The following is a 26,381-nucleotide window of genomic DNA, read 5'->3' as shown; positions in this document are numbered from 1 at the left end:
TCTTATCAATATTTATTACAACAAATACTTTTCATGAACATCATTCTGACCATTACAATCTTTTTGTATTCAAACCGATCTGATCAGTTCCGATATTTAACGAAACAAGTCATCGGTACTGGTTACGATGGAGAGTGTGGTCGAATCAGTTCCGATATTTAACGAAACAAGTCATCGGTACTGGTTACGATGGAGAGTGTGGTCGAAATACTATTTCCTCGAAAAAAAACACACACTCTAAAAACTGAATAAAAATGAATTTAAAAAAATGTTTTCCTAGTAAATACTATGGTCTTTTGACAAATATAAATAAGTACAATTCTAAACTTACTCGCATTTTTGTTTTCAAAGATTTTTCTCTGTTTATACAATGAAATATAACGGTAAGTTTTGCCACCATATAAAATAAGCTTAGTATATAATTAGTAATAACTTTTGCAATTACTAAGTCGTGTTGTGAAATATTGTAGTTTTAGTTTTTTTACAAAAGTTACACTATATAAAATTGTTCTCAAAAACTTAATACGTACATACATATATGTTCCCTCACGAATATTTAGTGCTACTGAGAGGCGCTTGCGAGACACAAGAACTGAATAAATTCAAGTACCGCAATGAAAAATTGCAGTGAAACATTTCGTTCACCACTTGCAATATCACATTAATAGTAGTTTTACAGTTGTTCTGTTTGCTTTTTACAATTATAACTATTTTACTACTACGTTTCTTGTAATCTTATCACTGTTCCAAGATTCTTTAGCTTGAGGATGGTGGCGCAGAAGAGCAAGTATCTGCTGACGCCACAACCCCAGATGCAGTTTCAACTGTGACAGAGAGGGTGGGTAAAAATGATAAACGACTGAGTGCCTTCCTATATTTTCCTTCATTCATAGAATGACTTCGAACTATTTTTTTGATGATCATCCGCGCGGTCGCAGAAGAATACGATGGAGGTGGCGTGTATTTAGGTGGAGGGTCGTCTTCAAAAGCAACATTAACAACGCCCCCTGTAGGAGAAGACGACACAGCATTGTTTCGCGAAGATGTTAAGGTGACATTCGGAGTAGCAAAAACAGGACAGCACCAGTGTTCCACGCGCTGAAATACAAAATACACAACGTTGTTAAAATAAATTAATACCGGAACTTGAAAAGTGATTTCTTAGCCTCGACTACTGTTGATATAAATAGTAACTTTTAGGGCGATATTTATATTTACTTAATAATGTGAAACTTGATAAAAACATTTATCTAGAACAAAATTACGTAAATGAGAAAAATGGTTAACAGATTATATCTTTAAAATAATAATATCATTAACAATACGTTACTTAAAAATGTGTGCGTGTGTGAGTATTCTAATAGAAAAAAACAAAAAACGCTGCACAAATTAAAAGGATCCCCAGAGTACAAGCTATAATACAACGCACCCTAGGTTTCGGAGGTGACTGCAGAAGTAGGACCCATATTGCGGAATGGATACACCGCCTATGAATCTTTAACATCTGTTCGCTAGTCTCACATGAAGAAATTCATAAATAATAATTAAATTACAAACTAATCAAAATAAAGATTAATTAAAAACTACGAGTGTGAGAAGTGAGGATCCTTTTAATTTGTTCAGCGTTTATTTTTCTCTGGGTTTTTTTTTTTTGTTACAAAATATCATTAGTCAGAGGTTTGACACACACATTAGTAGTTCTACTACTAACCTTTAATATAAAGGCTAAACGTAACAAATTACAGCTTACTTTTAAACAAAACATTTCTTGTATTGGCAGCAGTTGATAGACTACGTGCACAGAAACAAATGTAGCAATATATTTTCAGAGGTGTATCTTATCTTTATCTATAAACTGTGGATATTTTAATCTTACAACTGAAAACTCACACCTTTCAGTTTCCATACATGATGTATCTGAAGCAGACGTTAATGGCTTCTTCTATCATTCTGTCAGCTGACCTGTTGAGCTGCATAGGTCACAATGAACGTGTGCTTCAGAGTACATGTATCATAGCTACAGCTACTACATTCTATGTTTCATAGGTTGTTACAGGAGCCTAACTGAGCAATTAAAAAAGTGTTAAGAGCTGTCTGAGAGGCCTGTATATAAACATAGTAATACACTTAAAACGTGTAGTTTGTTTGTTTGTTTGAATTTCGTACAAAGCTACTCGAGGGCTATCTGTGCTAACCGTCCCTAATTTAGTAGTTCAAGACTAGAGGGAAGGCAGCTAGTCATCACCACCCACCGCCAACTCTTGGGCTACTCTTTTACCAACGAATAGTGGGATTGACCGTCACATTATAAAGCCCCCACAACTGAAAGGGCGAGCATGTTTGGCGTGACGGGGATGCGAACCCGCGACCCTCAGATTACGAGTCGCACGCCTTAACACGCTTGGCCATGCCGTGCCTACACTTAAAATATCAATCCTCTTAAGTACCAGTTATGAACACTAAATCAATTTGCGATACCTCGTGTAGAGCTCCGTTAGCTGTTGATGTTTTTAAATAACGACACGCCTGACATACACATACAACAATAACAATCAGCAAAGGAAGAGCTTGAACTAAGGTGGCTAGTTTTTTCGCCCATAATGGCCAATAGGTGTCGCCACTATTGCTATCCATCCAGGGATAGTCTATTTTTTGGATTCCCCGACCGGACGAAGGCAATTGAAAGTACCTTTGAAAAGAAATGGAAAATTTAAATTTCTTGTTTTGAAATATCCACTGAACATGTACAATAATTTTAATTTAAGCACAGACACAATTAAGTCTTATACACTTTTAAAATTAGTTTAAATTTTCAGATACGAAAAACTAAATAAAAATGACTATAGCGAAAGTTATGAGGTCTTTCTTTACTTTTGTTACTTTTTAAAATCCATTAAAAAGGAATATTTATATACAAACGGAAACTACAACAGTTGACGTATTATAAAGATTTGTGTTAATTGTTTTTCACCACATTAAATAAAGAAAAAAATATACCAGAAAAACTACTGGAAGAACAACGTTCCAAAAAAACGTAAGAATTGGAAGAAGCCAAACACGTGACGTCTGTCGTTGGGAGATGATATAGATCAGTCTGTCAGTTCCATAAGGGCGTCCTGTGTTTAAAAAAATATCACCATTATAAACTGATAATTAAGAAATACGCTTTAAAGATTTTACATTAAACTGTTCAGAGCCGTAGACGAGATAACTCGTCCAAGCCGATCGGTAACACAGTGCAACGGACGAGTTAATTCGTTTTCAATAATACCTAACTTCAACACTAGATGTCAGCACCATACATGCATTTGACCTACTTACAAACTGTTTCACTTTCGTTCCAAAATGGCGTTACGAAAAAGTTACAAAATGAAGAAGCATTAGAGTTGGATTGTAGCAGCTGAAATACTTGGCAGTCAACAGGTTAATAAGATTATACGAGTAACGCTGTGTAAAAAACTTGTTCTGAACTACATGAAACAAAATCTGTTCACTGTACTGGATAGTTTGTTTGTTTGAAGTTAGGTACAAAGCTACGCACTGGGTTATCTGTCTCTACCCACAAGGGGTATCGAAATCCGGTTTCTAGCGTTGTACGTCTGCGGACATTTCACTTAGAACTAGTGGAGTACTGCATGACAACTAGTCTAAGCTGTAAATCTGATTATGTTTTATAACAAATTGTTTGTTTGTTTCTTTTTAAATTTCGAGCAAAGTTATTTGCGCTTGTCGACCTTAATTTATCAGTGAAAGACTAGAGGGAAGGCAACTAGTCATCACAGGACTACTCTTTTACCAACGAATAACGAGACTGATCGATCATTATAACGCCCCCACAGCTGAAAGGTCTAACATATTTAGTGGGACAGGGACTCAAACCTGTAAACCTCAGATATCAAATTAAAAGGAATTTTTCTATTGTACATAAGGTTATGTAGCTTTGCGCGAAATTCAAAAATAAAACAAAAGGTTATGTAATAAATTAAAGCACTGAATAAACTTAATTGGAAAAAAAAGTAAAATGATTAAACAAATCATAATAAATATTATTACGAAATTTAAAAAATAATTATCGAGATATTAAACTTACAAAATAAGGTCCAAATAATTTAATTTGTAAAGTGATCCAAACATTATGGAAGTGTTTAACTAGAAAAATAAATTATTGTAAATTATAAATTTTCCAATGCTGTGACAATTACAAATAAAGCTTGAAAGATTACGCCCTCCAGTGGCACAGCTGTATATCGGCGAACTTACAATGCTAGATATCGGGTTTCGATACCCGTGGTGGACAGAACACTAATAACCCTTTGTGTTCAACTTCAGATAAACATACTTGTGAAAAAACAAAGACGAAAGAATTATACGAGCCCTTAACCAAAATATAAACGCTCATTAAGTTCTAAGCTCTTTGCTAACGAAACAATAAATAAATCAACATAATTAAAAAATAATAATAAACAAATAAAAACTAAAATAAAGACGCGTTTTGAACGGAGCGCATTAATTTTAAAACAAGCGAGTTCATAAAGATAATTTAAATCACATCTGGACCATCGAAACTCATTTAGTAAACACCAAAATGTTTCCCATTCCAACTTTAGCTATTTTCTCTAGGCTTAAAACGCTATCGATGTGTGTGTTCATTAACTAAGTTCTCTCAGAAATTATTACATTTTCAGATTATGTTCATCACAAAAGGTAAGTACACGTTTTAACTTAAAAATCAAACAAACTTAATTAAAACTCGTTTATTTCAATCCACTACAGGCTCACGTTCTTCTACATCAATAATCCATGGACTTCATTCGAAATAACTAATCAAATTATTCTTTTAAGTCATCCCCAAGTTATAAATTTTAATTTTACGTGCATTATGAACCTGGGAACTTACCTCTAATAAACAAAATGGCGATGATCATAATAAGAAAAATGCTCCCCGCCCACCAAAGTGATCCAATACAGGTATCGAAGAAGAAAACGACAAACACACCAATCTATATTAGGAATATATATATATATAAAATCACTTTAAGTATCAACAACATTATAAAATATTTAATACACAAAAAACTCCCAACACGTATTCAGACTTAGTTAGGGGTTATTTCATAACTTTTGCGTAAAGCTACACGAGGGCCACATGCGTGTAAGCCATCGTTAATTTTTAAATGACAAACTAATAAGAAATGCAGGTATTCAACAACACTTGCCACCAAAGTGCAATTTTTAAAATTTTCTCTCGCGATAACGGAATGCAAACCATAAACAATCGGACTAACAGCTCAGTCAAACTAACCAGTCTAGCTTTCAGTAAGTTAGCACAACATCAATATAATAAGGGATAATTTGATACTTATTCTGCATAAAAATATTTTTCTTTCAAGGGGTGGGAACTGTGAGTTCTAGGGGTCTTTCACGGCTTTGCTGTAATACACTGCTTTTATAGGTATACACCTAGACCTATACCTACTTTAGCGCATCTTCCATTGGTTGCAGCCTTTGGTGACTCTTGGGGAGAAGTTCATCTGGAGGTTATCTCATCATTTTTAACTGATGATTTATGGATGTATTTTTTGATGAAACAACCATGTTTCATCATGATAAGGCTGTTGGCACCCATCTTTATCAGTGTTCCGTCATGATAAGACAGTTGATCCCCCTGTTATCTCATCGTTACTGGTATGCATGAGTGGTATATTTATCATATTTCATTAGCACGAAAAATCGCCTGCTTTCTATCACCAGACAACTACATCACGTTAACATTTGGGGGGGTTAAAATTCTGAGTGACATTCAAAAGAAAAGGATGACTCAATTTAAGGCTTTGCAAACAATAATAGAAACAGTCGTACATGGCTAGATGTGTCACAAAATTTTTCAGAGCCAAAAAACATTTGTAAACGAAGCAGGTGAAATGCAATCAGTACTACCATGAGACTTGGTAGTAATAAACTAATTATTGTACATTTTGAAAAAAAAAATTAAGTTCGTCTTCAGTAGATCATTTTCTTTCAAGAGAAATGACAACGTGTCTAAAATTGAAATAAAAAATGAATGTGACGTCGGATAGCCTGATTTACTTTTCGGTTTGAATAGGTAAACACGTGCTGAGACTGGTTTTAGTTTTGTTTTCAGCAACACCATTACTTTAAAAATGTACTATTTATGACGTGAGTGATTTTTAGAGAACATTTTAATCATCAGTTAGTAGTCAACAACAAAGCGAGATAATATATCTAATTTCCCTGATTTGATAATGCCAAACCTAATGGAAAACAATATTGTTCATTTTTTACTAAATTTCAGTTATCAGTTCTTAATTCGTTATTTTAAAAAATCAATATTCCATTTATAAACGAATAATTCTTTGCAAATTCTTATATCTTCTTACAATAATGAATATAGCATATTCATATGTATCTATTTATGTACATGCCCAAAACAACTGTGGCATCATCTACTGAATAATTCCACAAAAAGATATCTACAAAATACTTCACGTTTTGGGTATTCAATATCAGACAGAAAAATAACTGTTGCATGTGCAATATCTATTTCTTTATCACAGAACACAAGTTTATGTATAAACTACTCTCTTCACAAATAGGGCACGGTTTTCACTAGAACTTACCTGAGGATTTGATTATATAATAACTGATATTACTTGTATGTGTGCATTTCTAATAGCAAAGCCACATCGGGCTATCTATTGCATCCACCGAGGAGAATCGAACCCCTGATTTTAGCTTTGTAAATCCAAAGACCTACTGCTGTCCTGAAGTAATTTGTTAAAATAGTACTGAAAATTGAGTCCTTAAAATAATTTTAATCTTAAAATAAAGGATACCAATTTTAAGAAACAAAACATTACAGTTTATATGTGTACAGGTCGAACACATTTCGCATTCTGTACTTCTAAGAACAATCCTTTTTCAGGAAATGTTCATTTTTTTCTAATTTGTTTTTTTAACAAGGTATGAATACTAAGAATAGCAATTACTAGTACAAACAGTTTCTGCTTTTAATACTAATAATAATAATAATATATTAAAATACATAAATAATGTGATGCTAAAATTTTTCTTACCTTAATTCTCATGGTTTACAATATAAATAATATGAAATATTAAAATTCCCCAACTTACAGTAGTTCATACAGAAACATTTGCTGTCCACAAAGTTTCAAGCCTAAATAACCTCGCACCCAGTACTTTACCAATCATATCCCATGTGGTCTGATGACACTTGGTATTGAGCAAAAGGACTTAATACTGGATATAGTTTGCTGTTTTACTGAAACTTATGAACACAACATGACAATCTAACACAATTGTTTTGAAATATTTAAGCTTTTCTTTTCCCAAAGTTTTATCATAAATTAGAAAGATTGTTTGTTTATCGTTTGTTTTGTGAATTTCGCACAAAGCTACTCGAGGGCTATCTGCACTAGCTGTCCCTAATTTAGTAGTGTAAGACTAGAGGAAAGGCAGCTAGTCATCACCACCCACTGCCAACTCTTGGGCTACTCTTTTACCAATGAATAGTGGGATTGATTGTCACATTATAACGCCCCCACGGCAGGGAGGGCGAGCATGTTTGACGCGACGGGGATGCGAACCCGCGACCTTCAGATTACGAGTCGCACGCCTTAACATGCTTGGCCATGCCGGGCCAAATTAGAAAGAAATATTACTCAACACCACTAACAGAACAGCCTTCTTACTTGTGTGTGTATAACTCCACAGTATTTACTAAATTCATATATAAATAATAACTATTATTATACACATCTGATTATTTACTTTTCCTCTAAAACATGAACAATGATAAACTGATAACTTACATTGGTCGTCATTGGCAAGCCAAACAGAAAACCGACATTACAGCAAATAAAGGTGATTATAGTCTGCCATCCAGCGAAGAGCTTTGGTTTCATCGCAATCACCGATTCAACCACAACATTCCACAGTGCAATCTGATATATATAAACAACTATAAAATATATATATATTATTTCATTTCATTCTCCTCGAAGATTTCTATATTTACTGAACTTCATCCACGAGTTTGAAGCTTGTTTAATGTGTCGCCTTCAAACAACCCTAAAATTAGTGGATAAAGCCCCTTTTAACTAACTATTATCATGAATTAAGGTTTGAATGTTTTGACAAATAGCTCTGATGTTACATTTATATCAAAACAAAATCAACGAATTAAGACTTGGTTGTGTACACAAACGAATGGAAGGTGATTAGGGCCCTGGTGGTTAGAAACCTTCCATGGTTTGATGGCCAGGGTGTTCAACTTGCAATCTGTTGGTCGCTAGTTCAAACCCTCTTCACTAAACATGTTTGTCCTTTCAGCTGTAGAGTCAATATAATGTAATGGTCAGTTCCACTTTTCATTGATAAAAGAGTTGCCCAGGACTTAGCAGTGGGTGGTGTTTATTAGCTGCATTCCCTCTAGTCTATAAGTGGCAGTTACAGGTAGATAGCAAAAACAGCTAGTTGACACCATACACCATCAAGTTCTGGGCTACTCTTTTACCAATAAATGGTCACATTACAATGCCTCTACAGCTGAAAGGGTGAGCATATTTGGTCTGATGGGGTTTCAAACCCGAGACCCTTGAATTGCAAGTCGAATGACCTAATCACCAGGCTAAACACAGACAGTTTTTGTTTGCTTTTCACTGTAAGCTCTATAGATATGGGATAAGATAATGGCAGTTTTTTATATTTTATGAGTTAGACTGGGTATTTCTCTGACTATAAACACACACTCAGTTTTTATGTACAAATAGAATCAACATGTAGATGTTATTAGTGAAACTCCATTTTCGATGTTTATTGTCATCATCAAAATTTCAATTAATCACTTAGCACTATCCAATACACTAAAATAAGAAGTAAGATATATAAAAAGAAAAAAGAACCATAGCCCAATTTTGGATATAAAAAACATCACCCAAAGATATCTAAAACACTCCTAATACCAAAAAGAAATGTTAGTTTGCAAAGGAAGTAGTTATTGCAATTTTCTTCTGGATAAAGCAATGAAAAGGAATATACTGGACCAGTGGTTTTAAATTATAGTTGCAATATGTACATTTTACTTTGTTGTCATCTCACCTGTTGAGCTAGACCAAGAACTATCATCATCATAAAAAAACATATGGACCAAAAAGAAGAAATCGTTGTAACACCACTTAGAGCTAAAGTGGCTGGGAATATTTCTGTGGCAAATCGAAGCACCTGATATCCACTGGAAGTTGTTTGAGGAAACGTGGAGTAAAGACATTCTCCAATCACTAGGTTGACTGGGGTAATATTCATTATGTCTGAACTGAACTTTGACAGTGGTTGTACGAACTTAACAGTTTCGGGATTTTCTGAAATATGGAAAATCAACAGATTTGTTGAAATTGAAGATAATACAATACAGTTTCTAGCAAAATTGCACTCTGGAAAACATATTAATTTCACTGTTATATTTCTACAATTTTATTCTAGTCTCAATTTTTAAAGTTATTTCATTGCTACAACATACTTTCAGTCTTACCTTATCAGTATACAAATTTAGGTCATTGTAGATACATAATTTTAGTCTTACCTTACCAGCATGCACAACTATTTCATCATTACACCTGCGTAATTATTCTAACAAATCACAATTTTCATATTTTTGATAAAACAATAACTATGATGTAAATACTTTATGTCTTACCATAGGAGGAAGGAACAAGGGTTAAGTTATTCTCTTTCATAGCCTGCATAGCACTTGCAAAGAACAGTGATACAAATATCAAAGTAAAAGTTACTCCAACACCAACTGCCAGCACATTTCTGAAAAAAAAAAAAATCATGTTTATTTTACACATTTTATTTAACTCCACCTACTTACACTACATAATTTGGTGAATAGTACAATACAATGTATTTAGCACAAAAAATACATTATTCTAGTACTGGTGTACTGAGAATTGTAGGCAGGTTTTCAAATAGGTTAGGAATAAATATTTATTGAAAGAACATATAAAATATCAAAATTTTATAAAGAAACGGATAACGTTAAATTTTATCCAGTTAAGTGGTATATTTAACCTATTCTGAACCAGACATCCAATGAAGTGTGGTAATATTACACACATGTAAAGAAATTGATGTTTTCCAATCAGTGGTAAGAAGCAATATTACACAAATTTATAAAGTAGCAGAAGTATTGTTAAGTATAAACTACATGTGCTATACCCACTGAAATAATCAAAAGCTGATTTCTATCCCTCATACTTCCTGCTGAGCAAACATAAGGCAAGTAACGTATAATATATGTATACACACAAAAAACAAAACAAAATGAAGACAAGAAAATGAAAAACTCTGCAACAATTGAAAGGATCCAAGAGTACAAGTTATAATGTGGGATATAGAATGTACACTAGGTTTTGGAGGTGGACTGCAGAATAGGACCAACACTGCAATGGGGATACACAGTCTATCAGTCTTAACCTCCATTCTTCAGTCTCGCATAAAGAAATAAAATAATTAAAGGAATAAAATGAATACAAATAATAAATAGAAATTAAGAGGGTGACATGTGGGTCCTCAAGCCTACAACATCCCACATTTATATCACCCTTTACTGCTAAATAGAAATTAAGAGGGTGACATGTGGGTCCTCAAGCCTACAACATCCCACATTTATATCACCCTTTACTGTTAAATAGAAATTAAGAGGGTGACATGTGGGTCCTCAAGCCTACAACATCCCACATTTATATCACCCTTTACTGCTACACAGTCTATCAGTCTTAACCTCCATTCTTCAGTCTCGCATAAAGAAATAAAATAATTAAAGGAATAAAATGAATACAAATAATAGAAATAGAAATTAAGAGGGTGACATGTGGGTCCTCAAGCCTACAACATCCCACATTTATATCACCCTTTACTGCTTTACAAAGTAAAGAAAAAAATAATGAGGTACTACCATTTGGGGGTAAGCAAGTAAAATAAACTTACCCCTTGGAGTTAGCATTCCAACCCCCGATATGGTAGAAAGACACTAATTGGTAGTCCAATAAATGAATGATGCTAGTACAAAGGGTCCCAAACAGTTATCTAAACTAACTAGTATAACTCCCGACCACCACCCAGACTACTGTGCATATATTATACATGCACTGTGCTGTCAATGCTTAAAACAACCTATGGCTATATTGTTACAAAATTATGATTTTAACAGTGAAAGATGGCAAAGAATTAGAAACAAATAGGCATAGTACATATAAGAAAAACAGTAATGTTAAATGCATTTTTAATATATTTTTAACACGTACACTTATACGTATTTCAATCTGACAATCAAACGTGAATATGATGAAATGTTACTTTTTTCAAAAATGTGATTTGTAGTCCAAGAGGAGGCGGTTAGTACAAAATCGTGATTTTTTGTTGTCATAAATGTTAGGCCTATTGGTTTGGTTTCCACTGTTTCATGGATTTCGATGTTCAAACAGTAACTAAGTATTTTATGTTAATATATGAATAGTATTTCAGGTAAACCTTTGTTATTCATCGTTCAATTTAGGTAAGTGGTTCTGGTATTCTCACATTTACGTGAAACTTGTTCAAAACGTTAAGTTATTAATGTTCGTACTTACTTTATGACGTTAGAGGTAAACTTATTGTGACTACACATTTGAAGACAGAGGGCGCCGTACAAGACCCATGTTAAAAATACTTCTCTGGCCGCCAGCAGCCAAGACTGGAAGAAGAAAAAAGAAGTTAATTTTTATGGAATTTCTTTTATTATGAACAGTAGTCCAGAAAATATTTCCATTCAGATCTCTTTACGACAGATTTGAACGTAAGGCCTAACGATAAGTGTCGACAACGCAATCGCCATTTAGCACTTTATAACGATCGTGATTGACAAAGCAATTTTAATAATTTAAAAATGTATACGTTTTTTTATTTAAAAATTTTCGGTTCATTTACTTATTACTACTTATTTATAAAAGTTAATAAAATGATTATATAAAACAGATGTATGTTTAAAATATATTGTTGTACATATCGGATATGACGTCAATCTTTATTGTAAAGTAATACTACGAAACAAATTTGTGAAAAGTCACACATACCGAGGAATCCGCAAGTACCTCTTTCCATGGGGCATCAAAAATGGAAGCTATTCCCATTCCCCACCGTTCCATAATTCTAACAGCTACCAAAAATAACAAACTGACTGGTATGAGGACAAACGCATAGACTAACTGGAAAATAATAAAAAAGAAACAAAAAATGGTGTTGTGCATCAAGTCTCTTATAATGTTTTTCAATTAACATAATTAATCACAGAAGATGTCATTATACAGTTTCTATTATATCGTTAGTAAAGGATATGAAATTGTAGGCAAAAAAGTGCCACCTACTAATTAATATAAAGAGTGCCTTAATATTTGATTATTCTGTTTGTTGTCTTGCTAAGCGCAAATACGCACAACAGCCAACTGTATTGTGCCTATCAGCAATTAAGTTTAGCACAAGCTTCCAGAGGACTTGCAAGTTTATCAAAAATGTTTCATTGTACCATTTCAAAGTTGAGAGAATCTTGTTTTTTGGAGGTCTAATGATTTATGGAGGGGGTGAGAAAGCAGGACCAAACGAAAATGGTTCCTTTTGACAGCTGACACGCACAAATACATATTTCATTATTGGCCAAATCAAAATCAACAGTTGAGGAAACCGACAGATGTTAGCAAAGCCCACTGTACTTTGGGGGAAGCTGAAAGAAATACGTTACGCTCGCCTGAATTTTCATGGTATTAATAATATAAAGTTTCAGAAAACATAATATTATTTTTTGTTGACTATGGAAGAAGTATTTACATAGACCAACTGCTCTGCTCATTTCACGGGAAACTTATCTCAAGTGAACCAACTGTAGCTGCTCCCTGTACTGGCACGAACGTTAATCAATACGTTGCTAATATTGAGTTATAAATAACAACTAATATGAAGTACTAAACAGTTCATATCCAGTGATAAGTCGTTGACGTTAAATTAGATTACTGATCTAAAGATCATGTAATAAATTAAACTGTTAACATTGGATTATACGAGTCATACAAGGCACGTGCAAACATCAGGAAAAGTAGAGCAAAAGGATGTACAAAATGGAACCAGCAGACACAAAACGGAATAAAGAAACAAAATACTGAAAGAACCACTTTCATTCATTTAAATAATGATCTGAAATACAATAAACACATACATGCTCCAAATCTAAAGAATGTGAAGCCCAATATTTTAGAAAATGTTAGGCGTAAAATTTCTGACAAAATGAATATAATCTGCAGGTTTTTATTTCTTATTAGGCCTAACATTTCTAATAAAAGGTAACTAACCTGTATGTTATGTGTTTATTCGAAATTCCTCTCTACTTCTGCCTTATGGTTTTTGTTACTTTTTTTTTGCCGATTAGATACGTTATGTGCACACAAGTCATAAACACCAACTTATGGGCCAAGCCAGAATTTAATTCCTTACACGAACTTTATCTTTCTGCACTTACTGACCTATAACTGGTCTGAACTGCTCGATACATCTTGAAATATAGGAAGACTGTCTGGTAAGGATTGCAAGCAAGGCAATTAGGTCACAGTGCCCTACCGGTGTGAGTCATACACACAGTGACATCACAGTAAAGAAAATAGAACCAATGAAAAAATAGCCACACCTTCAATAAGTTGCAAAGCCTACAACACTATGAAAAGAAATAAATTGTGACCGATATGCTAAATGAAATCCAATTTTAGTTTAAATATCAGTGATGTCACGGGTTATGTCAGCTTCTTTTTTTAAGGTCTAAACTGGATAAAAAGTCAGAATTAGTTACTTTCACAGTGAAAGTCTTGAAGCACTTGTTTTTGCTGTAACTTGTATTACAGGGAGTCAGAAAAATCTAGAACAATAATAATAGTCACTTCAACGAATTTTACAGAATGTATTCTACATCCGGGTCCTTGTAATTCGAAACAATCTTGTATTAAAAACAGGATTTTATTGACAGCGCCATAATTAATCATGCATCACTGGCTTAGCTAGGTTTTCCACTTTTCAGAAACTTTTAAGAAAGGGTCAATAAATTAAAATGCCGAAATTTATATTAAATTTTAATCAAACGATGATTAAAACAATTCAAACGAAATGTAATAATGTTTAAGATGTTTTATTTTTATTAAGTGATACAATAAAAAGGTTATTATAAATAAAGTGAGATCCATATGCCTAGATTTTTCAGGGGGAACGGCTCCCTCTTGGCTACGCCTGTGTCACTATCTAACATTAATAAAAAGTTGCAAGTCACCTGTGTTTCAAGACTTCTTAGATACCCTCTACAAAAGGGAATTTTAACACTAGAAATGTATCATACATCGATTTGTATTATTCATTCGTATCATTCCTTTGTCCAACATTGTTCAAACATTAGAACCAAAAATATTACAAGTTATGATTTGACAAGAATATTTTGTGTTTTCGGTGACTCAGAGGTATGTTGGAGAATTTATAACGCTTAAATTTAGGGTTGAATCCAAGAAATGGGAACGCCACGAGTAGACTTTTGTGGAGCTTTGAGATTAGTAACAAACTTTACTTTTGTTTTCATTTATTATAAAGAAAAGAGAAAGTGCTACAACAATAATTACTTAGTATGGTAGAAAGGTGTATAAAAACACGAGAATCAAGGTTTACCTTTCCATATAAACGGTTCCCGCGACTGAGAGCAAGGAAAACGAGCAGCCATACGACAGCTAGGTTAAAAGCTATTTCAAACCTTAGGTCTCCCAACTGTCTGTTGGAGGAATTTCTGTCTAGAACGTTGCCACTGTAAAAAACAACAAGTTAAGAATCTCAACCCCTGATAAACAGAGCTTTTTCCACTTCTTTTTTTAATGTTATCACAAACTAGACAAGCGATGTTTTAAAGTAACCGGTGTTATACTATCAATCTTCTAAACCCTTCTGTAAAACAGGGTTTCGAAAACAACGAGATACACAGTTAGCTTTTAAGTCTCTCTTTAAACAGGGTTTATGTATCAACTAGTGATATACAGTAAACTTCTAAATTTCTTTAAAACAGAGTTTCTATAGCAGCAAGCAATATACAGTTAGCTTTTAGACTCTTTAAACAGGATTTCTATGACAATGAGTGACATACAGTTTACTTTTAAATTCCTAATAACATAGAATGTTTTTATATCAACGAATGTTATACAATTAGCTTCTGAATCTAAGCTATATAAAACACTAGGTTTCTATAACAGCGAACGATATAAAGTTATCTTCTAAACTCTGTAGAAACAGGGTTTCTGTAGCCAAGGGTAAAACAGCGATCATTTTGTGTCAAGTACGTCAAATTAGCACACTAGCTATTACACCAATTTCCATAACAATTAATATACCGAAACTAGCTTATATTTTAGTATCAAAATCGTTATACATATTTACAACAAGTAAACCAAATATATCAACATACAACTGTTAAGAAGAGATGAACTTGTTAAATTATACACGAACTTTTCTTTAGAATAAAACACTTATCTTATTTGCGAGCTTTCGGGCCTCTTGGAGGAGTCTTTTTCGGGCAACAATATATTGTTCACTATATTGTTGCCTGATAAAGGTTCTGGTAAAAGGACCTAAAGCATGCAATTGCAAGTATTTTAGCGTAGAAAACAGCGAATGAATGACATTTTAGCTACTTTATGAGTCTTAAAAACAAAAGGTGGACTTACTGGAAGTAGGAAGAGACAGACCAGCCAATAAAATCTTTCGAAGATTTGTTTTGACTTTCAAGGCAATCTACGTGGACGAAAAGAATAACATTACTGGGTATACTTTATCCATGCATAACTCTCCAAACTATTACTTGAATCGTAGTCCACAAAATTTATCTTGATAAAACATTTCTTTAAGAACTCCAAATTCAGAAAGATTTTGACAGCAAAAGTTGTCTGTAAATTATCAATCAGATAAATAGATAGAAACATGGCTTTTTTGAGTGATTAGTTTAAGTTCACAACCACCAGGTAGCAGCACTGCTCCTCGAACTCATTTACTGTACCAAATTTAGTGGCATTTTGACGGTATTATTGTTTTCAACCTGATCGCAAGTGGGGGTAAACAGCCACGTCAAAGACTTCTAGGAATCGGGTATCCTTACAAGGATTTACTGACCAGAGATAAGGCTTGTTTTGTTTGTTTGTAATTAAGCACAAAATTACATAATGGGTCATCGGTGCTCTACCCACCACCAGTATCGAAACCAGTCTCTGGCATTGTAAGTCCGAAGACATACCGTAAGATGATGGGTTGAGGAGTCCTGATACAGAATTATGGGATTAACTTTATAACGTACCCAGAATGTCTCGATACTTTGAAAAGCGACGTCTTGATTTCGTGCTATCTATATTTGGAAGAAACTACGACGTGGTAAAAATGAGAGTTATCCTGTTCTGGTAATAATTACTTCTTAAAAACGAATTATAAAAATGTCTATCACTCCATTTTACTCTTGAATAAAGGATTTATTAAACAGTCTGCCAAGCTGTGAAAATATACGAATATTTAAATAAGGAGCCAGTGTTTATTGGAACAGCGACAAGTGGAACATAGCGAACTTTCAGGTACGTTTTAATATCTTGTAATTTATTTCTTTTTAACGAGTCTCTGTGTGCGTGTTACAGAAGAGAAACTTAAACTATACAAAGTAACTAAATGGAGAAGGTAAATTATGTACAATAAAACTAACTTAAAAAACATTAGTCACATAAGTATTTCAATCCCAGACGTCGTTAATGTTTGTTATTAAGCCCGAAGATAAGCAAAGGGCTATTTGTGCTCTGCCAACCACGTGTATCGAAACCCAGTTTATAGCAAAAGAAGTCCGTAGACATATCGCTGTGCCACTGGAGGAGTTCCCAAATGTCATACAAGATGTTTCATAGAAAAACTATTGCACAGTTTCAAAGACATAGACTAATGAATGTGCTATTAAAATAGTGTTTCACATATACAGCTTAATAGGTACAATGTTAAAACGATTAAAAGAGATTAACGCTGTCTTTTACAAACACTGGTTGATAACAATGCCATTAAAACAATATTTAATAAATACGATACTTACAGCTTTGGGCAAATTGCCCCTGACATGTGCCCCACTTGTATGTCTCTCGGGACGTAATAAAAGAATCTTTGAAATAGACGAAGAGCCAGGAAATAGGAACGGCTGTGTAGATTCCTAAAATGACGTAACCATAGAGAAGAGAAAAGCCGATCCCTGTTGGAAGATAAAGAGGACGTTATAAGTTTGTCATACATTAACCGATTTAACAGTCAAACATATTCAAATTTTCCTCTCCGTTAAACATACTTTTCAACGAACTTCTTGTCCAGGTTTTAGTTACTTAAACTTACAAACATCAAATACCCTCTAGTCTCCTTACCTTTAAACGCTGGAGAAATGTACCACATATCTAATAGTCCGGAACCCAAGTACTGCCCTATCGCCATCTGCAGGCAGAGAAACGGAATCCCGAACAGCAGTGTTAGGACGATGAATTCCACAATAAAACAAGCTGGAAAAGATGAATAGCTTCATTAGAAAGATTTCATGAACAGCACACTGGTCAAGGTGAAGAGTTTAGAGTTTACGTGTGGTGGAACGTGAAATAATGACCATCAACTCTGGTTACAAAATTAAGACCAGCTGTGCACTGAAGGGAACTATAACGCTAGATGGTTTATATGAATGAATTAATAGCGTTGTTTAGGGCGTATGCATATCTGTATAAAGTACCTGGTTTCAGTTGGAACGTTTAAAATAATGTTGTTTAGGTAGTATACGTAAATACACACGCAATAAACCACCATATATCTGGAAGGTTACATTGACATTATAATTTGATCTTTTCACACACACAATAAACAACCACAGGTCAGCTTTGTAACATCGACATTATGAATTTTATACTGTTATCTAGAAATTGCAAAAATGACCGGTTCCAACTACATGAAACAAAACACGTTGTTTACCACACCTTTAGAATATATTTTTTATATACCTTCCCACATTACCATACCTTTACTTTTGTTTTTAGAATATTTTTTCACGAGTTGTTTACAATATCTTTTGTGTATTTTTAGTATATCTTTCTATAGCTATGCGTGTGTATTCAGTATACCTATGAAAGACCAGTAATAACTGGCCCTACCCCACACACACACACGACGTTTATCTAATAATCAGCTAAACTCTTAAGCAAGCACGAACGTTCACGAATCAATGTTTAACCATTGATAAGCTGTTTGTGTAATTTCCTGTCACCTGGAGAATATACCTGTTACAAGGGGTTAAGGGACGAGTGGTAATCTAAACATCAAACACGTCATAAACCATCTCACGAAACAGTACATACTAACAGCTTGAAGTGCCAGTCATTGAAACTCAGTCAAAAGTGGTTTGTGCTCGTTTTGTTAAGGGCTAGACTGGATAGAACAATGACTAAACATAAATACGTTTATTCATTAAGATATCTCATTTTGTACCAAGACAAATATTACTTTCTTACGTGTGTCTATAAAAGGAAAGAGTTAAGCCTTTTCAAGTTTATGTGCAATTCTAGACTGATGCTTACTGAAAAGGAACGATACCGTATGGTGTGTAATAACAAAAATAATTCTCTTCGTAGCTTTACGATATGCTGTACAGTGAAGTAATTTTCTAAATACTGGAAATTTCACTACATTTCTCAATACAGTTTAATGTCCGCTATGAAGACGTTATAATTTGAAGCTTAGTTGAAACATCTATTACTTGGTGAGCCCTGTTAGTAGACAATTTGTTTAACTGGGACACCGTGCTGATAAAGAACTGAGATTACCAACCGGCTGTGTTTTCATCGGATTCTGTCAGTGAGGGACAACTTTGTCTAACTGGGACATCCTATACATAAAGAATTGAGACTATCAACCGACTGGGTGGGGTCTTCATCGAACTTTATCAACGAGGGACAACTTTGTCAAGCTGAAATTCCACGTAGATCAGCTGGCTAGAACCTCAGTGAATTTTACTAACGTGTCAGAAGCGACTGTATTCACCCAGAAAGGATTTCTGCAGGGAAAATAACTTAGCCTAAATCAACACACAAACCTCTGACCATCTGACCACTGTGCCCATTTCTTAGCGGTGCGTGACGAAACACCATATCTTTGATCTCTTATGTGCACTCAGGTGACAAAGACGAGACAATCACGTAATAGTTATATTCCCTTTGTTAATTTCGCGTATCGAACAGGATGTTTTACGCACTGCCGATGTTACTTTTTATTTTAATCAAACCTTTCCTTTCGGTTGGCTCCTAGAAACTCCACAAATTAATTCATTTGTGGTGTCATTACTCTTAAAGCTAGGAAACAACAGGGTTAAGTCTATTAAACTTAGACTGGAGGGGGGAATAGAATTTGGTAGACACTGCCAAGTTGGATATTATAAGAATTTAGTCGGAAGATAGAATTTTGAAGGTACAGTGAATCGCACTTAATAGCAATAAAACTGCTTCTGTTATACTTACTGGAGAGAAACACCGAGTCCAGAAAGGGTTAAAGTCTTGTACGCACGCGTGAATGCTTCAGTAACTTTCTGTAAACGGGTCCGTTAAGGATTTGATTGGTTAACGTAAGCGTGAGAACAACTTGTAGACAACTACTTTACAAAAATTAAAAAAGGAAAATGTGACCAAAACGAACGCATTCTAATGTCGAACAAGAAAAAAAATTAGTTTTGTGTGAATCCAATGGCCCATTTAATCTTTATATATGGAACTAAAATATTTGAAACAAAAATAATAAAAAAATGGAAACATTAAACACTGCGACTCGCACATCAAAACAAAATATTCTTTTTTGTGTGTGTGTGTGTGTGTTTTCGCGCGCGCACGCGCGCGTAGTACCTTATAATTTGAACAACACAAAGATCTATTGATCCGTTTTAGCCAACCTTACGTTTAAGGGTTGCTGACCATAGGGGGAGCACGTGTGATAATTAAAATACTTACCTGAACAGCGAAATTAACTGTCAGTTACCAACAAACAAAGTGTGGAGCGTGCTAAGCACAATCACAACTCGAACCCTGGACTTTCTGCTAACCCCTAGGCCAAGTCTGTCCTTCAATACTTATATAAAGGAATATTTAAAAAAATATATCAAAACCTAATTTGATAAGTATTAGCTGCCACAGTACTTTATAAATATTTTTTCTATATTTATAAAAAGGCTAAAATAAACTATTCGTCACTAATTCGTGGACAAGAGTACGTACGAGTAGGGGTCAAAAGAAGGCGATATTTTCTTGACAAACTCTGGTCAGCCTAACAGTCCAAGAAAAAGAGGCAAAGGAAATACATTCTAAATTTAAATACATGGCAGTGAAACCTAAATAAACATCGGTGTTCAAATGCAAGCCCCCTCAAAACCCCTCGCGGAAAAACGCAGGTCATAGTTACATGATTTAGGCCTTAGGTTTTAAGTTTGTTCTTCTGTATGTAACAAAAATTTCTCAAACCTCTTAATTTATTCATTTTCTCGTTTTAAAAGTTTGGTGACCATTACGATTTTGGATTTCTACATTTTTAAAAATCGTTATCTTTCTACCCCCCAGGAAACTAGTAACATTTCAAAATAAAACATAATTCTGAAAACGTAATAAAGTATATTTGGTATCTAGAAAAATTCTGTTCACCCAAAGTCAACGAATAAAATACAGTGAGTGAATGGAACGCGTAAGTGCCCTAGTTTTATCTAAAGCGAAATTTTAATCGGCGTAATGTAAACAACAGTCAGTTCGTTTTATGCTATTTCATCAATTCGGAGACCCGGCATGGCCAGGTGGGTTACGGCGTTCGACTCGTAATCTGAGAGTCGCGGGTTCGAATCCCTGTCGCACACATGCTCGCCTTTTCAACCGTAGGGGAGTTATAATGTTCTGTCAATCCCACTATTCGTTGGTAAAAGATTAGCCCAAGAATAGACGGAGGGTGGTGATGACTAGCTGCCTTCCTTCTAGTCTTACACTTCTAAATTAGGGACGGCTACCGCAGATAGCCTTTGAGTAGCTTTGCGCAAAATAAAAAAACAAACAAACAAAACAATAATCAAGTCGGTATTCTAATTGAAATATTAAACTTTTTTTTTATTCTATTACAAATTCTGGGAACTCATCTAATTTACCGGTCAGTGATACGTGACGACGTATTTAATAACTCGAGTCTTAGTTTTTAAAAAATAATTAAAATCTAATTTCCTGTTTTAAAATCTGAAACAACTTGACTAATTTGTTGTACTGGTTGGTATATGAAGAGGAAAGTGAATTACTGTTTGATTAACTGTGAGTGGTGAACATCAGAAACACGAATAAGGACAATACAGCTCGGACTACAAACGGCATGCAGGTCTTCCTGTATCTATCTAATTAAAAAAAATATATACCATACATTGGTACCTATAAGCGTTTCATTCAATTTGTCGCTTAACTGATAAATATGATATAGTTGAATTTGGATAACACAGTTATAGGGGGTAAAAGAGGTAAACCACTAAGACACTTACAGAAGGTCAGACACATCAATCAGTATCACAGTTACAAGTGGTCAGAGAAATTAAAATCAGACATGGTAGAAAGATCAGTACACATACAGATACACGAATTACACTCACCTTTGTACAGATAGACAAGCATAGAAAATCTGCCGATGTTATAGATACCGATGATGGAACTAAAGCAAGCAAAGGCACAAGATGTTGTATGGGGCCACTTGTCGCGACACGCCCTCCTCCTCTCTTCTTCACCCACCGCGTCCCGGGGTTAACCTCTACGTGTACTTCCTGTTGACTTGGACTGTTCGCACTATCATTTCCACTTTGGCCTGGTTGACCGGATGATGACGTGTTGTTCACATTGGCTACAGGGTTAGAGATCACTGGCGTCTCGTCTGTTGTGGAAGGACTGCCAGTTATTTCTGAGTACGGTGGCGGAGGGGGCACTACCTCCTCGTGCACATGCTGAACAGGATCAGCTTCAGCTTCAGGTGAAGGGTAGTGAGTTTGGGGCGGTTGTTCTTGTTCCCTGGGGTTACCCATGGTTGATGTGACGACCTGTTTTGTTAGAAGGAAGTGTAGCAATAAGCTGCCAGGTCCATCAAAACTACTCCGTTTCAACTATGTGACGCTTGGTGGCGCTAGTATTTTAAGCTTCTGAGACCTGTAGAATATCGACAAATAACAATTAGTACAGAGTGACGTTGTCATAGAAACTGTTTTGCAAAGCTCTGACGGAAAACAGTGAAACCTATCACGTGACATGAATGCACACCGCATTTACGCGGGCGCATGGGCACATTACAATTCAAAGCTATAAACAACGTTCAGATACCTGCAAAATAAAAATAAATCACTTAATAACAGCTTTACCACGAGATAACATCCGTGGTCATGGCTTTGGAAAGAACCGAATAACAGAAAATTTCAAACCGGTGAAGTCAAACATCAACTAAATAATATTAAACATAAATTAAATTAACAGACAAGGTGGGAGGAAGAGGTCAGTTTGAACCTGACCCACCCCTGCCCAACCTTCAGACAGAGATCCTGATGAAGGAAAGGCTCGAGATTTGGGGAAATCGAATCTGATTTTTTAAAAACAAATATGGATGACGAATATTCTTATCCTTTATTTATTACCAAAATGTTTAACTTTCAGAAGTTGTAAATGTATAGCACGTGCACTGAATGATAAAGAATAATTAAGTGACCATACGACTGGCCAGTATCATTAATGCATATAATTCTTTTGAGGTTAGTTATGACCAATTCACTCGCGTCTCAGAGCTGAATACAAAGATACGGGCTATCAACACTTCTTTGTTGTTATTGGAGAATTTCTTACTTGCGTTTAAAGTAAAGGGAGTTGATTCGTTAATAACACGCACACAAACACGTGTTTGTTAGCCGTAATATATTCACATGCAAGTCGAAATGGTTTTTCCACTCTACCTGTATTTACGTGAAAGGTGACAGTTTAGGAAGTCACCGAACAGTCCCCCTGGTGTCAACAAGGTTGGGAAACGCTGATACATATTAGGGACGACAACCTCAACCGATTCAAGCGCCGTTTCGTTCTTTTGTGTCGAGTCACTGATGCTGAGCAATCACATATCTAACAGCTAGCATAAAGAACGCTAAGAGTACTAAATAATCAAACTTCGAAATGTAATTTGAGAAGCGTGAAAAAATAAAATCATCCCACACGTTTGTTTGTAATGAAGTAAAATGTTACAAATGAGATATCTGTGCTATGCCCGTCACGGTTATTGAGACTCGGGTTTTAGTGTTACAAGACTGCAGACATTACCATCCACAAGTCAAACAAGGCCTTATAAAGTCAACATAAATTAAGAATGAACGAAGTATGACAGTTTATTACTTCTGTTTACCTAGCAGATTATGTACAAGAAAATAGATGAGTGAAGATATTTGCGACTTTCAAAGGGGTAGGCGATTTAAAGACAATATGCTACTTTTCAGTAAGCGCATACTTTTATCATTTTGTACGACGTTCAAACTCTTACTTCACGATATGGGGCGTGACCTTACGAAAACTGACAAGACTGGGATTCGAGTTTTTTCACGATTAAGTTATATTTAGTTATTTAAGTTATAATCGTTAAAACTTTCTGTAAAATGAATAAAATAACAAAAAACTTTGCTTCAAGTGGACAAAACAGCATCAAACCATTTTTCAAAAGAATGGATTTTACAATCGGTTATAAAATGGTCAAGAAATTTAAGTGGGATCCCATATTTTGAAACTGCATACAACTTGGAGCACAAAACTTTCGACAAAAAATACATCGTTAGTTTGTTTGAATTTCGCGCAAAGCTACACGAGGAATATCTGCGCTAGCCTTCCTTAACTTAGCAGTGTGAGGCTAGAGGAAGACAGCTAGTCATCACCACTCAACGCCAACTCTTGGGCTACTCTTTTACCAACGAATAATGGAATTAACCATAACGTTATAATGCCCCCACGGCTGAAAGGGCGAGCACGATTGGTGCTACGGGGATTTGAACCTGCGACCCTCAGATTGCGAGTCATGAGACTTAACCATATGGTCATGCCTGGCCAATACGTTCTTAAAAGTCACCGGAAACACATAAATACCTAGAGAGAGGATGTAACAAGTAACCAGAGGGGTGACTAGTGACTGTGAGAATGGATAGCGTCCATCTTGCGGCGAGTGTACAAGACATTTGTCTTGATACCCCAATGAAAATTTACTACAGGGAAATTATGGCACGATCTTTAGCTGTTCATTATTTTGTTGATGGGAAATTATTCACCAAGATGTTTTATAAATAATTACTTATGCCACTAGCGTTGCTATTTATTTATTTATTTAAATGATAAAATAATATATTTGTCAATTATAAAATATTCAGACCCAAAATAATTTTACAAGTTTATGTCTTACAGAAAACAAATATTATTTGTTACACTTCCTGTTTGAGTATTTGGGAAATACCGTGATATTTTTAAGATTTGTTTTATAAGTAACACGGGCTCTACTAGTTGGTGTACCAACTGAAAAAACGTAACAACCAATAAAAACATTTGAGACATATATATATACAATCTACGTAAAGAAAAAAGGTTTCGTTTTTTGCTAACGACTGCCTACGCTTTACAAACCAAACGCGCATTTTCGCATAAATTCTCGCATCCTACGTTAATCTTGTGACACACGTACACATAAGGACGAGAGTATTGTTTCCTAATAACGTTGACTAACAGACAATGTTCCAACTGACCAATTCCTTCACTAGTGGCGAGGATTCGATCATCTCGAATAACACAATATTATAATATAAAGCAGTAATAAAAATCATACGAATTTCAGTAACTAGTTCATTAACTGTTTACATTGTATATAACATGGAAGGTTGTTTGTTTTTGGATTTCGCGCAAAGCTACACGAGGGCTATCTGCAGTGTAAGACGAGAGGAAAGGCAGCTAGTTATCATCACCCGCCGCCAACTCTTGGTCTACTCTTTTACCAACGAATAGTAGGATTGACCGTAACATTATAACGCCTCCACGGCTGAAAGGGCAAGCATGTTCTGTGTTACAGGAATTCGAACCCGCGACCCTCAGATTACGAGTCGAGCGCCCTAACCATGTATCCATCTCGGGCCAACAGGAAGGGAATAACGAATAGTTGAGGCTACCTGATCAACTTCGACATGAAGTTACTGACCAATATTACCTCGGACACAAGTTTAATGTATCTATCTGAGGGCCATTAGGGAGTCATCGGTTTCTTTGGAAGCACGTGTGGAAGTGGTGTTGACATAACTTCTTCGTGTAAAAACATTTTCTAAAATGTAAGACCTCTTCCGGACGTAACCACACCATCTACAAACAAAAACAGAACCTGCTGTGTGAAATCGATATTTGGGATTTACAGTGAGGTACTCGCCGTGTGAAACCGATATTTAGAATTTAAAGTACGGGACTTACCAAGCGAAACATTCAAGAGTTAAAGCATTGAACTCACTGTGTGGAACCGATCGTCAGTGTTTAAGAAAGAGAAGTAATCAAAAGTGGAACTAAGATTACAAGTTTATTCACTTCAGTAATCGCAGCTGAGACTGAAAACAAGAAATTCTCTTCCGCACAACGTTCTTCACTATCTTCCGATACTAAAGAACGAATACATTTTCCTAGAACACTACTAAGAAACCTAATTTCAGTGTTAGCTATTCAACTCTGAAACGGTGCAAGATATAGTGTACATGTATCAATATATGGACATACAAATAGTGGGAGAAAGACTACACCCAAACTTCCAGTCTATATACTCTATCCCTGTATACTTATATCAACAAACACAACGAATCAACATCCAATTACCGAGAGTTAATTAGCGCCCCTTATGCGATTTAACGTATTTTTATCGCTTGCACAAATAGAAGGTCCTTCTATTATATGTAATTATACAGAATTATCATGCGGGTATGAGGGCATTGCCCTCGACGAATAGCAAAACAACACCATCTCTACCGCAGTACTCGTCTTCCGGAAAACGTTTTAACCAACATTAATCAATTAAATAAAAATCGAATTAACCACTTTGATGTTTCATTAAATGTGTCGTGTGTATAGTTAGTTTCGTCTATTTGTTTGCTAGTTAAAGTACACACAAAGCAGTGCTAAAGTGATAGACTAGGGGGAAGCAACTGGCCAACACTACCT

General features: G+C 35.1%; 1 protein-coding gene across 1 annotated transcript; it reads right to left on the bottom strand.

Annotated features, from left to right (window-relative positions):
* LOC143257867 (sodium-dependent transporter bedraggled-like) lies at positions 1 to 22,210 on the bottom strand. Its single transcript, XM_076516894.1, has 16 exons — positions 22,028 to 22,210; positions 21,788 to 21,935; positions 17,520 to 17,651; positions 17,201 to 17,353; positions 15,810 to 15,876; positions 14,767 to 14,899; positions 12,153 to 12,284; positions 11,670 to 11,773; positions 9,734 to 9,852; positions 9,139 to 9,398; positions 7,851 to 7,982; positions 4,898 to 5,000; positions 2,998 to 3,116; positions 2,663 to 2,689; positions 2,479 to 2,628; positions 1 to 1,098 (listed from the first exon to the last, which is right to left on the bottom strand). Exons 1-16 carry the CDS (start codon positions 22,208 to 22,210, stop codon positions 757 to 759), a joined length of 2,304 nt encoding a protein of 767 aa, XP_076373009.1. The 3' UTR covers positions 1 to 756.
* Between the last annotated feature and the right edge of the window lie 4,171 nt (positions 22,211 to 26,381).

This window comes from Tachypleus tridentatus, chromosome 7, assembly GCF_004210375.1.
Source record: "Tachypleus tridentatus isolate NWPU-2018 chromosome 7, ASM421037v1, whole genome shotgun sequence".
Lineage (NCBI taxonomy): Eukaryota > Metazoa > Arthropoda > Merostomata > Xiphosura > Limulidae > Tachypleus > Tachypleus tridentatus.
Note: the sequence above shows the minus strand (reverse complement) of the source record. Positions and strands in the feature narration are given on the sequence as shown.

Bases quoted from the DNA above. Each gene is read 5' to 3' on its own strand.
- LOC143257867 (XM_076516894.1), bottom strand. From the start codon at position 22,210: ATGGGTAACCCCAGGGAACAAGAACAACCGCCCCAAACTCACTACCCT. The intron at 21,936-22,027 runs GTGAACAACACG...CGTAGAGGTTAA, and splicing joins TCTCTAACCCTGTAGCCAAT to CCCCGGGACGCGGTGGGTGA. The intron at 12,285-14,766 runs GTAAACCTTGAT...ATTATTTTCCAG, and splicing joins GGAACCGTTTATATGGAAAG to TTAGTCTATGCGTTTGTCCT.